This window comes from Bidens hawaiensis, unplaced genomic scaffold (assembly GCF_021521415.1).
Source record: "Bidens hawaiensis isolate Kalapana, Puna unplaced genomic scaffold, B.hawaiensis_p1.1 tig00054913_1, whole genome shotgun sequence".
Classification (NCBI taxonomy): domain Eukaryota; kingdom Viridiplantae; phylum Streptophyta; class Magnoliopsida; order Asterales; family Asteraceae; genus Bidens; species Bidens hawaiensis.
Window position 1 is genome coordinate 38444 of NW_027499894.1, and position 15128 is coordinate 53571.

Consider the following 15128-nt stretch of genomic DNA (forward strand, 5'->3'; position numbering starts at 1 on the left):
CGAAAATCCAATAAAATAGGGATATACTAAAAACTAGTATCCGATTTTTTTAAACAAATATTATTTATAATTAATAAACAATTTAAAAGTAAAAAAAAATAAGTGGGTCATGGGCATCGCCAAACCCAAATATCTTTTAAACTGGGTTATAACGTCTCATTTATTTGTTGAACCCTTTCATTGTCAAATCCTAAGTATATTATTAACTTCATTACAATAAATAAAATTAAAGTCCAAAAAAATATATAAATATTATAAACGAATAATGTAAAAAAAACTCGTAATACGGGGGATAAAAACTTTCTATACCAAAGAGATCCGGGAGATGTTCCCGCTAATCCCGTGCACCAACCCACCTACCCCATAAAGTGCCATTACCCCCCACCCCACAACAAGGCGCCATTACCACCCCCATCCCCCTAAGTAGTAGTAAAACTAAAAACTAAATAATATGACATGAGAGAGACATCATATCTTTATATCTAATTTGTAGAACAAAAGTGGGCAAGGCCATACATGCTCACATGTCCAAACTCCAAAACCTCCAAGGCATATACCCACACTTTGTGATTGTAAGCATATGCCGCACAAATTGGCAAATCCTAAAGCTTCATCTCATATATATGTCTCTTTATCATTGCACCCATTTCCATAACATTTTAACAATTCGTTGCATATCTCATTGTTTCACTCTTCCTCACTTCAGTTCCAGGTTTTATTATACATACCCTTTAATCACCCTTCAATCTTTAATATAAAAGTTAGTAACTTTTGTACTGATTTCTTGTAAATCTTTAGGGTTTGGAATTGCAGTGGAAGAAACATGAACAGAGCTAAATTGGGTACAATGGTTAATGGGTCTAATTGTTATTCTTCTTCTGCTTCTTCTTCAAAGGTTGTCATTAATGATCCCAAATTGCTTCACCAGAAGAAAGCTGCTATTCGCCTTGCGGGTCCTTCTAAATTTCAGGTTTTTGGACTTTTAATGGTTTCTTTTTAGGGTTTATGGAATCTTTACATCATAAAGTTGTGAACTTTAGGGTTTTAAGACATTGTGTGAAATGCCCAAATGAAAACTTGTGGATTAGAACAAAAAGTTTACTACTTTGACCATCAAAAAGTAAATTTAGAATGTTGGTGCGGGTCGGATTAAAGCGCATAATAAAATTTGGGACCTTTTCCTAAGAAAAATTGTTTTCGATCCTGTGAGCTCCTGTGTCATAAATGCGTATGTATAATTATAGAACACAAGCCCTATAGTCAAACAATATTGAAACCAAAATTACCTATTTATAATTTGTTAATTATTATAATATGGGGGCCCTAGAGAAGTGAGGACCCTGTTTAGTGCAATCTTACAAAGTATCTGATTTATGAGCCTGCACAAAGTTACTAATTTGACCGGTTTGGTTTGGAACGATTTGAGAGAAATGAAAACTGTAACCGATTGAAGCCGGTTTGAGTTGAAACCATTTAGTTACTGGTTTCGTAAAAAAAGTTTAATATGAAAACTAAATACATAACATAAACAACATAAATTTATATTTTAATTGTCTTTGTAATTTTAGAAATAACAAAAACATAATCTTGTTACATAAATAACAATATTTTAGAAAATTACGATACGAAATACTTTTTGTGTTTTGATATTTTTATTGGTCTATGGCGTAGTCGTCGTGTATGTTTATTCTTTGGCATCACTATTTCTGCCGAGGTGTATCGGTTCATTATACACAAGTTATTCATCGGAGAGTGGTGACAATTGTCCGTTTGCCACCTTCATATGTATAAGTAGCATTAAGTGTATCATTTGTTTGAACTGTAGGTTATTGCAGATTTTGATAATACACTGACAAAGTTTTGGGTTGATGGATGTCGAGGACAATGTATGTTCGCGGTTTATTTAAAAATTTGAACTTTTAATCTTTATTATGTATTTTTACTGTAATTAAATTATTGTCTAATTATACTTGTAGCCAGTCACGCGCTTCTACAACAGGATAACCCTGAGTACAATGCTAAAAGAGACGAGTTATTTAACTACTATCATCCTATTGAATACGACCCACAAATCCCAGTTGATGAAAAAACAAAGCTCATGGTGGAGTGGTATATAAACTATTTTGTGTTTATACACTCAAAAACACTTTAAAACATATAAATCATTTTTTTTATTATTATTATAGGTGGGGTAAGACCCATGGTCTTCTTATTGAAGGCGGTCTAACGTACGAAGCAATAAGAAATTCAGTAGCCAATGCAGTTATTGCTTTCAGAGAAGGCGTTGTTGAGCTTTTCGAGTTTTTAGAGGCAGGCTTTTGTTTATTTTAGCATCATTTAAATGGTCAATTTAGTTAATATTTTTATATTTTTTATTTGCTATCTGTAGGAGAGAGATATCCCGGTTCTTATATTTTCAGCAGGTCTAGCTGATATTATTGAAGAGGTAAGTTATGCCATTGCCATGTCATCACATATGTATGCCAGCAGGCACTTATTTTGAATTTTATCAGGTTCTTCGTCAGAAACTGCATAGGACGTTCAAAAATGTCAAGATCGTATCGAATCGGATGAAATTTGACCAGAATGGTAACCTGGTATCGTTTACAGGTAACATAAACTAAATAACCATGTTTTAATTAAGTTTTTAGTCATGATGTTTTGAATTTTTAATTATGAAATTTATACAGGGAAGTTGATCCATAGTTTAAACAAGAACGAGCATGCGCTTGATATGGCTGCATCTTTGCACGATCATTTGGGTGATGTGGATGATCAAATGATGGATAGCGCGTCTGTGAAAAAAAGAACAAATGTGTTACTTCTTGGTGATCACATGGGAGATCTCAGAATGTCTGATGGTTTGAATTATGAAACGCGCATTTCTGTTGGATTTTTGTAAGTTCTAATATTAATAAATTGTGCCTTTTGTTGGATTAAAATGAGTATTTTGCCAGCCAAAATGGCAAATTTGTAATTATATTGTACACTTTTTGCAGGAACCATAACATTGAGAACTCACTTGATACCTACCGCAATGGATTTGACATTGTTTATATAGTAAGTGTGATTATATATTACATGACTAATAAAAGTAACTGCAACTATATATGTAAGTCAAAATTTTTTATAAAAATAATAATGTTTTGCAGGATGATGCACCGATGTCAGGAGTGGTGAAGCTAGTCTCAGAGCTATTTTCTCCTGCAAGTGATTAAACTTTTGGTTATTCTAAATCACGGTGTCATTTTATGGGCGTTTTCTTAGTTTCTGCATCAAGTATGCTTTATAACTTGCTAGCAATCCTTTGGGTCCCCTGATGCTTTGTCTTTATATTGGCAGCAAACTGTTTCTGTTAATTTGGTTTTTATTAATCATGATGCTAGGGGCCATGGTTTCACGCATTGTAACGAAACAGTTTAGTAGTTCTATATAATGCATCATTCAAAATGAAAATTTTTCTGCTTTTGTATGTTGAAAAGGTTTTCGGTTTGGTCGTTTTGTAGTTCAATTTCGCAAATTTTCAGCTATTTCTGGACTTTATGGTTGGTAATGTGGCAATTAGAAAATATGAAGGTTTAACTGTAAGTGGTTATTGTGGCACATGTTAAAAAGAATAAAATCTACTAATTGGGAATTTGGAGTTTTGAAAACATTGAAATTGAGAATCTACTTTAGGGAAGTTGGAACTTTGGATGTTTGAACTTGTATATTCATTTCAGAACTAATAATATCCCTGAGAACAGCAGACGCGACATAAAGACTTAAATAAAACTGTAAAATAAGAATAACAAATGGTTTATTTCTCAATCTTAACTATTCTTTGATTTTATCTTTTCTTCTAATTTATTTAATTCAAGTCAGATTTCAAATTTGGCAAAAATACTTCCCAAGCTGGTGAATGATACTAGTGATGATACATTATTTTAGACTTTAATCTAACAATCATTTATTACAATGAACAAAGTTTGAACCATAAGCCTCTATTTCAAGTAGTACAGTAACATATATGCCTTTAAAACTTCAAACCCTTGTTCCAAAATTGTGATCTAATAATAACACCCTAGCCACAACAATACTTGACAACATCAACACACTCTAAACAGAAAACGAAGACACCAAAAACCCGTCCTGCTGCTCATTTCTTCCTGTTCTTGCCTTTCATAACCCTAACTATCCTCCTGTTTGATTTGTCACCGCCCGATCCCAAAGAGAAACTCCCACCTCCAGCATTGAACTCTACACTTGATGACTGGAATGGATTCTGAGGTGGCGGTGCTTGGTTTGGCTGACCACCAAACGAGAAAGAAACCGGTGCTGGTGCTGGGGCTGGGGTTGGGGTGGCTGAACCGAACATGAACCCTGGTGAGCTTGCAGGAGCCTGACCAAATGGAGAAACGGGACTGTGAGTTTGCATTGAATCCTCAGCCATACTGTCTTCCATACTCATCTGGTCACTGTTGTTATTGTTATTATTATTATTAACGGCTCCAAATACAGGAGTTGAGTTTCCAAAAACAGAAGGGCCGCCGAAAGATGAGTTGGAAGCTCCAGCTGTCATAAACGAAGGTGCGGGTGTAGAAGATGCGCCAAAACTGAAGACTGAGGATGATGGAGATGTAAATGTCAAACCGAACGCTGAAGATGTTTGGGGTTGTTGCCAAGTGGAACCGAATATGGAAGTGGTGTTACCAGATTTGGTCTCAGAAGTGGGACCCAAGGAACTGGTACCAAAAGTTGATGAACCAATAGCAGGAGCCGAGGACCCGAAAAGAGTACCGGTGGAAGATGCATTGGCGCTTGCTTGAAATCCATTGCTGATATTGAAGAAAGATCCAGGTGACTGAGAACTAGTGGTTGAAGGAGCTGCTGCTGAAGAATTAAAAGCAAAAGGGACACCTCCAGTGGTGGCCATGGTGGTTGAAGTAGCTGCTGCTGTAGAACTAAAGCCAAAGGGACTGGGAGTGGTGGTTGAGGTGGCTGCAGCTGAAGAACCGAAACCAAAGGGAGTGGCCGTTGAAGTAGCTGCTGCTGCAGAACCAAAGCCAAAGGGAGTGGTGGTTGAAGTAGCTGCCGTTGAAGAACTGGCACCAAAGAGACCACTTCCGGTGGTGGTGGTGGCGGTTAAAGTAGGTGGTGCCGGAGAACTGAAGCCAAAAAGACCACCAGCGGTGGAGGCGGTAGTGGTCGAAGTAGGTCCTGCTGAAGAACTGAAGCCAAAGAGACCACTAGCGGTGGAAGTGTTGGCGGTGGAAGTAGTTGCTGCTGGAGAACTGAAGCCAAAAAGACCATTTCCAGTGGTGGCTGCGGTGGTGGAAGTAGCTGCTGCTGCAGAACTGAAGCCAAAAGGACCACTACCGTTGGTTGAAGTTGTTGCCGCCGGAAAACTGGCGCCAAAAAGACCACTTCCGGTGGTGGTGGCTGCTGCCGAAGAACTGGCGCCAAAAAGACCACTTCCGGTGGTGGCTGCTGCCGAAGAACTGGCGCCAAAAAGACCACTTCCAGTGGTGGTGGCTGCTGTCAAAGAACTAGCGCCAAAAAGGCCACTTCCGGTGGCGGTGGCAGCCGGAGAACCGACGCCAAAAAGACCACTACCAGTGGTGGTGGTGGTGGTGGTTGATGTAGCTGCTGCCGAAGAACTGGATCCAAAGAGACCACTTCCGGCGGCAGCGGTGGTTGCTGCCGGAGAACTGAAGCCAAAAAAACCGCTTCCAGCGGTGGTATTAGTGGTTGAAGTAGCTGTTGCTGGAGAACTAAATCCAAAGAGACCACTTTCTGTGGTGGTGGTGGTGGCAAAAGTTGTAATAGCAAACGGTGAGCTGGAACTTGTGGTGGTGTTTCCGGTTCCTGCCACTGAAGTGCTTGGGGCTGTTGAAGCAGCAGACCCAAAACTGAAACCTTGAGGTGACACAGAAGTAGAGAAAGTAACAGCAGGGGTGGTGGTGGTGGTGGTGGTGGTGGTGGACAATGTGGCGGCAGTACTGGCGGAAGCTGAAAAGGTAGCCAATGAAGGAAAAGTAGGAGGGTTTGAAGCAGGTGTTGTGTCGGGAGTACTTATGTTCTTGGTAGACGTGCCAAAAGAGAATATACCATCTGATGATGTGGCTGCAGAAGCAGCAGGGAATAAAGACACAGATTTCCCATTCAAGACACCATTTTCATCCTTGTTGGAAACTGAAACTTTTGCAGCATCTTTCTTTGCAACCGAATTAAACACACTGCAAAAACAGAATAACAATGAGGATCCATACATAGTAACTAACAAAAATATGTAAACAAATGGATGTTCAGTTGTAACCTAACCTGATTGGGACGACTTCTTTTGCTTTCGCATCTGAACTAGCATTCGGTTTAAATTCTGAAACTTCGTTAGCAGCAAACAAGAATGGTGAGACCTTTACCGGATCAACCTTTTCGACTTGGGAGGTTGATTTTGTAAACACACTTGATTGTGTGATTGTAACTGGTGGAGACGATGAAAATGAGACAGGAATCTTAAACCCTAACCCTTGATCACTAACCGAGCCCTTGTTTGTGTCATTTTCACCTTCTTTCAACTTAATCTGTTCTGGAACTTTAGAAACCTCATCAAACACGGGTTTATTATATTCGACTATTCAGAAGCTTTAGAGACTTCCGGTACTGTTGGGGTTTTGATGATGTCAGCAGCAGAGGTGGTCCCATTTTCATGAACGCCATCATCTTCATCATCCATCTCAAATGAATCCTCAGGTGCGCTCATCTGAAAAGCATGTTTAATCTGTACTACTTCGGTAACCTTCGAGGGTAATTCAGTTGGTTCAGCCACTGGTGCTTTATCTTTCAAAGTATCTCGCACATCACCGTTGACAGAAGTAAACATGTTATTAGATACAGGAGACTTCCTTACACTACTTTCTTCAGTTTTGTCTTTGCTTTTAAAAATCAACTCTGGTACAACTGGCTTCTGAATATCATTAACACTGGAAACAAATTTAGGTGACTCTACTTTTTCCAAGCTTTTAAGAGCTTGACCATGAAGCATATCTAATCTTAGTTCATTTGTTGATACTGAATTGTTTTCTTTTGGGCTCGGTTTGTCACAAAGTTGCAATATTTTGGTGGCTGTTTGAGTAGCTTTTGCGGGAACAGAAGCATAGTTTGAAACTGTTGGTTCATATTTGTCTGCTAACAGCAGAGTCTGACCCACACCGTCCGGTTGTTGAAATCCAGTGTACCCGAGTTCTTTCTTTTCTCTTTGTGATATAAGATTAGCTTTCTGTCGAATCCTACGAAGCGAGTTACCGGACCCAATATCATCATCTAGCACCGAACTCCTACGTTTTAGAGCCTGATAAAGAAAGTGAAAAACAGTTGAAAGAAAAAGATTAAAAAACATATTATATAAAACAAATTGCAAATAAAGAAAATTAACTATGTTTTGATTTCTATTTGAACTCACAAAAAAGCTTAATCTTTTTAAAAACTTATATTAAGAATAATCTCATCAGTTAACCAACAAAAACAGATCAGTAACCAAAAAACCAAACTGTAATAACCAAATCCAAAGAAAACCCAAAAGGTTAGGTTTTATGTTTTTGTAATAACCAAACTTTCAGTTCAGGTTCTATTTTGCACGTAATTAAAATTGAAGATACCAAACCAAATTTATAAATTTTAAATTTTAATTTTTTATTTTAAGTAACTTGAAAGAATTTTCTAAATAGTGTAACCAAGAAAATTCAGCCCAAATGTATGATCAACTAATTATAAATTAACAAAAGATTTAGACCAAAATTCACTATTCTGGGCCAACTTTTTTCGTCTAAAAATTTCAAGCCCAAATAAAAAAAAAACCGAAAAACCAAAACTGAAAACCAAAAAACCGAAAATTCCATTTTAGTTTTTGTTCAGTCTGAACCCAAAACCGACCCAAATCAACCCGTGCACTTTCAGATGCTACATCAGCCTACTTTGAGAGTAATGTCAACAAGGTCAAAGTTACTGGTGTCATCATTTTTATCAGATAACCAGATCAGATTTTGAAAGATGAGTCTTTTTATGGGTGAAAACCAAATGTGTTAATAGAAAAATCAGACCAGTTACCCAAATCTATAATCTAAGAAATTACACAAACACCGTTCTCCCTTCCTGCCCTTGAAAAGATGTCAACGCAGCATCATGAGCATAATCTGATTTGATTCCCTGAAAATTACGCATACATAAACAAATTCTTAAGCAATATTAACAAGTAAGTTCAATAGAAGCAAGCAGATTAAGCAAACCTGTTGGCTAGAAATTGAAGGACTTTTGAAATACGGACTGCGAGCCATGGTGTACATCGCAGATCTGCCTCGAGATCTTGGTGTTGCAAAACCATTTTCAAGATTCCTTAAACTGTTTGTAGTCTTTTGAGCCACTGGTGTAAACGGAGTTCTTGGAAGCAACTTTGAGTCTTGTCTAGGCTCTTGATTGGTTGGCCTTGATCCCATGTAAGACTTTGCTAGCTCAGCAGGTGAAGCAATCTCCTCCTTAAGAACCTGAAAACAATATAATAACAAATTGTATATGATGAAAAACTGTTTGCTTAGTATAGCATATAAATGATTACAGAGACCAACATGAAACATTAATATATTACTTACTCCTGATGTAACAATGGGAGTTGATATAGCAGCATGAAAGGTAACCCTCTTCTCTCCATGTTTTTCCTGTGAGTCATCAAAAGGTGACTCGGTGGTTTTTGAATGCAATACTGAAGTCAACCGTTGAATTTCAGACCTGTTAATTGTGACATGATCCACACAAACACGACACTTAGGCCAACAAAAACTAAACGATGTCATTTAATGAACAAAGCATTGCTATCGAATACTTCAAAAATATACTCGGCTCCAGTGGAATCTGAAATGAAACGTTTCATACACCATCGACAGCCAAAAATAGAAATAAATAGAATATTCACTTAATAAAGAAAGTGTTGTTATCGATATGAAAAATTCATACAATAGTGTCACCATATGATTAAAAAGAAACACTATTTAATTTCCCTCAGAAAAAAGATTACATATAACAATGTAAGATTGTAGTAAAAAAACAACCAACCTAGTAAAGGTTTTTTGTTGCAACATTTGTTCAAGCTCTGATATCCCGGTCGCAGCCGCATTGCTAGCAGCATTACCATCTTCTCCTTCATTCTGAAGAACATTCTGAGGGTCTTCATTAACCTCTGGTCAAATAAAAGTTATTGTAAGAACATGCAAACCGTAATATCTTAGTATTGTTTTCAGCAATAAATAATATAATGTTTAATGTAGCCTTATATGATGATTAGACTACATGATAATTCAGATTATGTTTCAGCTCATTTGTAGATTACTTATAAAAATTACTCAAATAGTGTCATGTTATTTTCCACCTTACACATCAAAACTAACAATATAAACTCACATGTAACACAATTCTAAAGTTTGAAAGTCCAACTTTACACGTGTACAGCATTTCACTTTTCCACATGTAGACTTTCTAGTGAGCAAGAAACTTTAAATTTTATAGAAAATTATTTCATCCATACACCACTAGTCCATGCAGAAAATTACAAAAAGGCGTGATTTTAAAACGTGAAGCGCACCGAGGCGACAGAGCCCCAAGTTGAGACACAAAGCGCAAGGCTTGTCGTACGCGAGATGCGCATACTGTTTGAAGTAGATATTAACATCTAAAATTCCAATAATACAAAGTAGAAAGTAGATAGAAATAAAAAATTACATCAATACATGAAAATTTCCTTTTACTAATATAATTAGACGTGCACAAAAAAACCGGTTCCGGAACCTAACTGGTGGAACCGAACCGGAACCGGTTCCAGTTCCAACTCGGTTGGTACAATACCCGGTTTGGGTATTTTTGTACCCGAAAATCGTACCCGGTTCTCCTATTTGTATGTCGGTATCAGTTCCAACCCGGTTCCTACCCGGTTCTTAATTGGAACCGGTTCGGTTCGTACCTGGAAAAACCGGTTCCGACGGGTTTTTTTTTGAAGGGTCAAACAAAAGTCAAACTAGCCGTTGGAACCGGTTCCAACGGTAATATAGCCGTTGGAACCGGTTTTTTAGACACCAATTAGCCGTTGGAACCGGTTCCAACGGTAATATAGCCGTTGGAACCGGTTTTTGAGACAATAGATCCGTTGGAACCGGTTCCAACGGTAATATAGCCGTTGGAACCGGTTTTTGATGCCCAAACCTATATATAACTTGTTTCCACCACTTGTTTCACCACTAAACTCAAAAACAAACTAAAATACTACTCCTTTAGCAAACCCGTTCCTTTACCCGACCATCCAACTAAATATTATTATGGCACCCATCAAAAAAACTAACAAGAAGGCTAAGAAGAGTGCTTTCGTTGCCCCCGTTCCTGTTACGGAGGACCCAAGGGTTGTTACGGTAGTCAACCATAACCGCAACCAAGACATATGGAAGAATTGGGATTTGATTGTGGATGACGAAGGTTATCAAAAGGCTCGTTGCAAACTATGTGGTTCAATATTAAAGCACGATTCCAACTCTACTTTGAGAAAGCACATCGAGAAGCCATATTGCAAGGCGTTGAAAGGGATTGGCACGACCGATCAAATTGACTTGGGTAAAGATGGTACACTATTTCGTTACAACACGACTCAAGTTCAAGATAGAATGGCAAAGTTCGTTATTCAACGAGGTTTGCCGTTTAACCACTTTGATGACCCGGAGTTGACGTCGTTGATTCGCGAAACTCTACAACCGAGATACACACATGTAAGTCGTACTACCTTAAGATGTCATTGTATCAGGTTGTGGAAGTGTGCTAAAAAAGAGTTAATCGAGTCTTTTCATTCTTTAGAAGCCATGGTTAGTTTAACTACCGATGTTTGGTCGGCACCACACGGGTTGCCCGAATCATACATATGTGTCACCGCTCATTGGGTTGATCCGGTGACATGGCAATTGATGAAACGCACCATCGCTTTTGAAAACTTCCCGTTCCCACATACCGCCGAAAAATTGTTTGAATTACTTGATGAAGTTATAACGACTTACAACTTGAGAAATAAAATATTTTCGATTTCGTTTGACAACGCTTCAAACAATACTAAGGCGGCTGAAAAATTTATCATTAAATATTCACCACCTTGTTTCGGGGATTTTTTTCATGTCCGATGAGTTGCATATATCATCAACTTGGTTGTTCAAATAGGTCTTGACAATGAAAACATTTGTGATGATTTAAAATACTTTAGACTTATGTTACAAGATGTCTTCAAAAGTGGTAAAAGAAGACATCTTGAATATAAGAACTATTGCAAGTCGGTTGAAAGAAAGTATTTGGGGCCGAATTGGGACGTTCCAACCCGTTGGAACTCAACTTGTCATATGTTAAAGTGTGCTTTTGCCCAACGCCAAACTTTACAAGCTTTTCATAACAATCTTGTTGAAGAACGCGAGGCCGATATGTTTCCGGAAAGAGTTTGGGTCCAAGTCGGTTATTTGTTGGAGTATCTTGACGTGTTCAAAAAGTCAACAACAAAATTATCGGGAGTCTATTACCCTACTAGTTGTTGGGTTTTGCAAGAATTGTACTATATGTCTTGTGTTTTTAAAAGCTTTGCGGAGAAGAACAAACTCTTCGAAAATATTGTTGCGGTGATGAAAGAAAAGTTCATAAAATATTTTGAAAACATACCGTCGGTCTTTACTTGTGCCGCCGCATTAAACCCCTATTGGAATGTTAATGGGGTTGAAACAATGATTGAGAAAATATTCGACAACTTAGGTATGCACGAGATTGACCCGAAGTTGTCGACGGAAGCGAAGGACAAGTTCAACAAAAACCTTCAAGACCTTTATGACCATTATTTTCAAATGTATGGTCCAAGCACGAGATCGTCTTTTGTGAAAAAAACAACTAGTAGGCCGTGCAATGACCCACTTATAAACTTGATGAATGGGATTCGTGAATCGGCATCTAAGAGGCAAAGAGAAAACACACCAAGTAGCGAACTTGGTCGATATATTGGAGCAAACTATGTTGAGGGCGCAACGGTCGACGAAATTCGCAATATTGATTTGTTGGCTTGGTGGAAAGGTAAACAAAACGAATTTCCCATTCTATCCGCCATGGCTCGTGATTTGCTTGCCGTACAAGACTCAACGATTGCTTCCGAATCGGTTTTTTCTCTTAGTGGGAGGGTGTTATCTATGCGAAGAACAAAACTAACTCCCGAGTCTCTAGAGGTTTGCATTTGCCTAAAGGACCACTTGGATGCGGTGGATCGTGTACAACACAAGGCGAACTTTGAAGACGAAATACCAATAGAGTGTCATATTCATGATGAGGAGGCGGAGGACGGGGTTTCTTCCGATAACGAAGACGAGGGTGAAGACGAGAATGAAGACGAAGAAGAGTTGTAATTATTTGTTTTGGTAAAATTATTTGTAACTTGTTCAACTAATATTTAGTTTTGATTTGTTTTATTATAATTACTTTTGTTACTCATGATTAATTTTTGTTACTTTTTTAATAACGACGAACATTTTATTTATTTAAAAAATAACTATTACAAACATTATTAAAACATAAACGATACTAAACATAACAACTAAAACATAAAAAACAAAGTCCGTCGTTTTAATCCGGGAATACTTATTTTTGGGTTGTCGAGCCGGACGACTCTCCCACTTCCGTTTTTTTAGTTTCCAACCTTCTTTTCTCTCGACAATACTTATTCGTATGTTTTCGTAATGTCGAGTTGGACCCTGCTTTAAGAAACTTCGAGCAATATTTGCAACGTGCCAACTCATGTGAGTCGGTCATGAGACACAAATCGTAATGAACCCAAACATCGGGGCATCTTGTTTCGATCACCGTAACAACGTCATCACTAGTTGCCATTTGTTGTCGGTTTAAGGTTAATTGTGGTTTGGAGTGTGTTTTATAGTTTTGGAATTGGTTTAACAAGTACACAAACAAACCTTGCTATTTATAGTAAGAAAATAACCTATTTGTAGTTAAAAAACCGGTTCCAACGGTCAAAAACGGCTATATAGCCGTTGGAACCGGTTCCTAACGGCTATAATATTTAAATTTCAAAAAAAACCGGTGAAACCGGTTTTTACGTAAAAACAGGTTCCGGTTCATACCCTACCCGGTTCTTAAAAGTTAGCATATCTGGGCATCGATTCGGGTCGGGAACCGAACCGGTTCTTGATTGGAAACGGTTCCATTTTACAACCCGGTGTGAAAAAACCGGTTTCGAACCGGTTCGGGTTTTCCAGTTGAACCCGATTTGTGCACGTCTAAATATAATAGCATCAAACTTCATAATATTTTGAAGTAGAAGATAGTAAAACAGTTTCAACATATCTAGAAGGTAACAAACAGTTAATGAGCAACTCAAAAGATGATCTTTCCATAAACAAAAAAGGAACTACCAAATAATAGAATGAAGGGTTACAAAAACGAGATGCGAATCTGTTGTTTACGATTGGGATTGAAGATTGCAATTAGTTTACCATTGAAAAACAGAATAAAAAGTTACGATAGGGTTAAAGTAATTAAAACTCATGAATCAACGGGCCAGATACTCAGGTTAAAGGATAAAAATACCCAATGGGTCACTTAATTGGTAAACTCTATGGGCCATGCACTTTCTGTACAGAAAACCCATAGGCGTGCGCGTCACACCTCACCATTAAAAGCGCAAAAGCCCTCGCTTTTAAAACAAACCACGCCTTAAGTCATTCAAAGCGCACAAAATTGCGTCCCGCGCTAGGCACACTTTTTAAAACCAAGCACAAACGTGAAACCTTATTAAAAAACAGAGAGATCAAATACATTCATTTCATGATTCATCCACAGAGAAAGAAAAAAAAAACCTGCGCGGATATTTAACGTGAACATATGAAGCTGGCTTCATTTGCCATAAAACAGAACAGAGTATTCTAACAATAAAAAAAAGGTCTATCTAAAAATAATAAGAATATAATGCACAATATAATCACAAACTAGCAGATCTCAACAATTCAAAAATGCAGTAACCAAAATAAACATATTTCCACAGCCAAAACACTAATTAATTAAGGAATTCATAAAACCCTAATATGACAATAAAAAACCATATAAATACCACAAAATTAGGTCAAAAATACAATAAAACCACAAATAAACGTAATTTCAACAATAAAAATAATAAACCTGTGGGCCCAAGGGATCTAGGAGGAAGACTCCTACGGAAAACATCAAACAGGCGGTGAGTTCCGGCGTAAATGAGTCTGGAAGCGGGGTCCACCAGCTTCTTAAACATGCTAGGGTTATTGTTTCTGACGGCTGTAGGAGGCCGAGAATAAGGTGTGGCCGGAATACTACGCCGGAGAGGCTTCTTACGGAACTTGCCTCCGGCTCCGGCGGGTTCGTTCGGAGCAGTTCCATAGCCGGCAGACGCCATAGGAGCTGATGGTGAATAATAATAATAATAATAATAATAATAATAATAATAATAATAATAATTTGGGAGAAAGGAGAACGGCGGGAGAAGGAGAAAATTGAATTGGGGAATTAGGGCTTTTTATTATTTGGGCAGGAATGATAAATTAGGGCTTATGGAAGGAATTATTATTATTTCTAGTCCTTTAAATTTATGAAATTTTTTTTATTTAAAAAAAAACATTGGTTTAATTAGTTTTTATTTATAATAAGGTTCTATACTCGCGCGCGTTGCGGCGGAAACATTAATATACATTAACATGTATGACGTGATGTGACGTTGATAAAACATAAAGTTACTAAAGTTTGCTCTTGCGTTATGACATACCTGATTTTAATAAAATTCATATCAAGACGTAGACATAAATAAAGATTTATATATATATATATAAATTAAGTTGTCATGAAGAAAACATATAAATATATTATATCCGACCCTTGTGTTTTGGTTGTGCATCGTGTGAGTTCAATAATAAATAAAATTTATATCAAAGCGTATGTAGAAAATAAAGTTTTATTCGAAATTTATTGTGACGTCGCATCATAAAAAATGTAAAAATGTGTTATATTAGACCAGTATCATTTTCAAACTCAATATATATCCACACTTATATAAATAAGCGTAC

At 37.5% G+C, this 15128-nt stretch overlaps 2 protein-coding genes across 2 annotated transcripts; one reads left to right on the forward strand and one right to left on the reverse strand.

The window, feature by feature from the left end:
- The first annotated feature begins 460 nt into the window (after positions 1-460).
- Positions 461-3456, forward strand: LOC143600790 (uncharacterized). Its single transcript, XM_077078370.1, has 10 exons — positions 461-712; positions 799-970; positions 1826-1886; positions 1977-2109; positions 2187-2310; positions 2390-2446; positions 2514-2610; positions 2691-2898; positions 3000-3060; positions 3153-3456. The coding sequence occupies exons 1-10, from the start codon at positions 525-527 to the stop codon at positions 3216-3218; spliced, it is 1167 nt and encodes a 388-aa protein (XP_076934485.1). The 5' UTR covers positions 461-524; the 3' UTR covers positions 3219-3456.
- Positions 3457-3873: 417 nt separating this feature from the next.
- Positions 3874-14499, reverse strand: LOC143600791 (uncharacterized). Its single transcript, XM_077078371.1, has 8 exons — positions 14215-14499; positions 9085-9208; positions 8625-8760; positions 8265-8519; positions 8119-8184; positions 6697-7330; positions 6304-6613; positions 3874-6218 (listed from the first exon to the last, which is right to left on the reverse strand). The coding sequence occupies exons 1-8, from the start codon at positions 14462-14464 to the stop codon at positions 4139-4141; spliced, it is 3855 nt and encodes a 1284-aa protein (XP_076934486.1). The 5' UTR covers positions 14465-14499; the 3' UTR covers positions 3874-4138.
- Between the last annotated feature and the right edge of the window lie 629 nt (positions 14500-15128).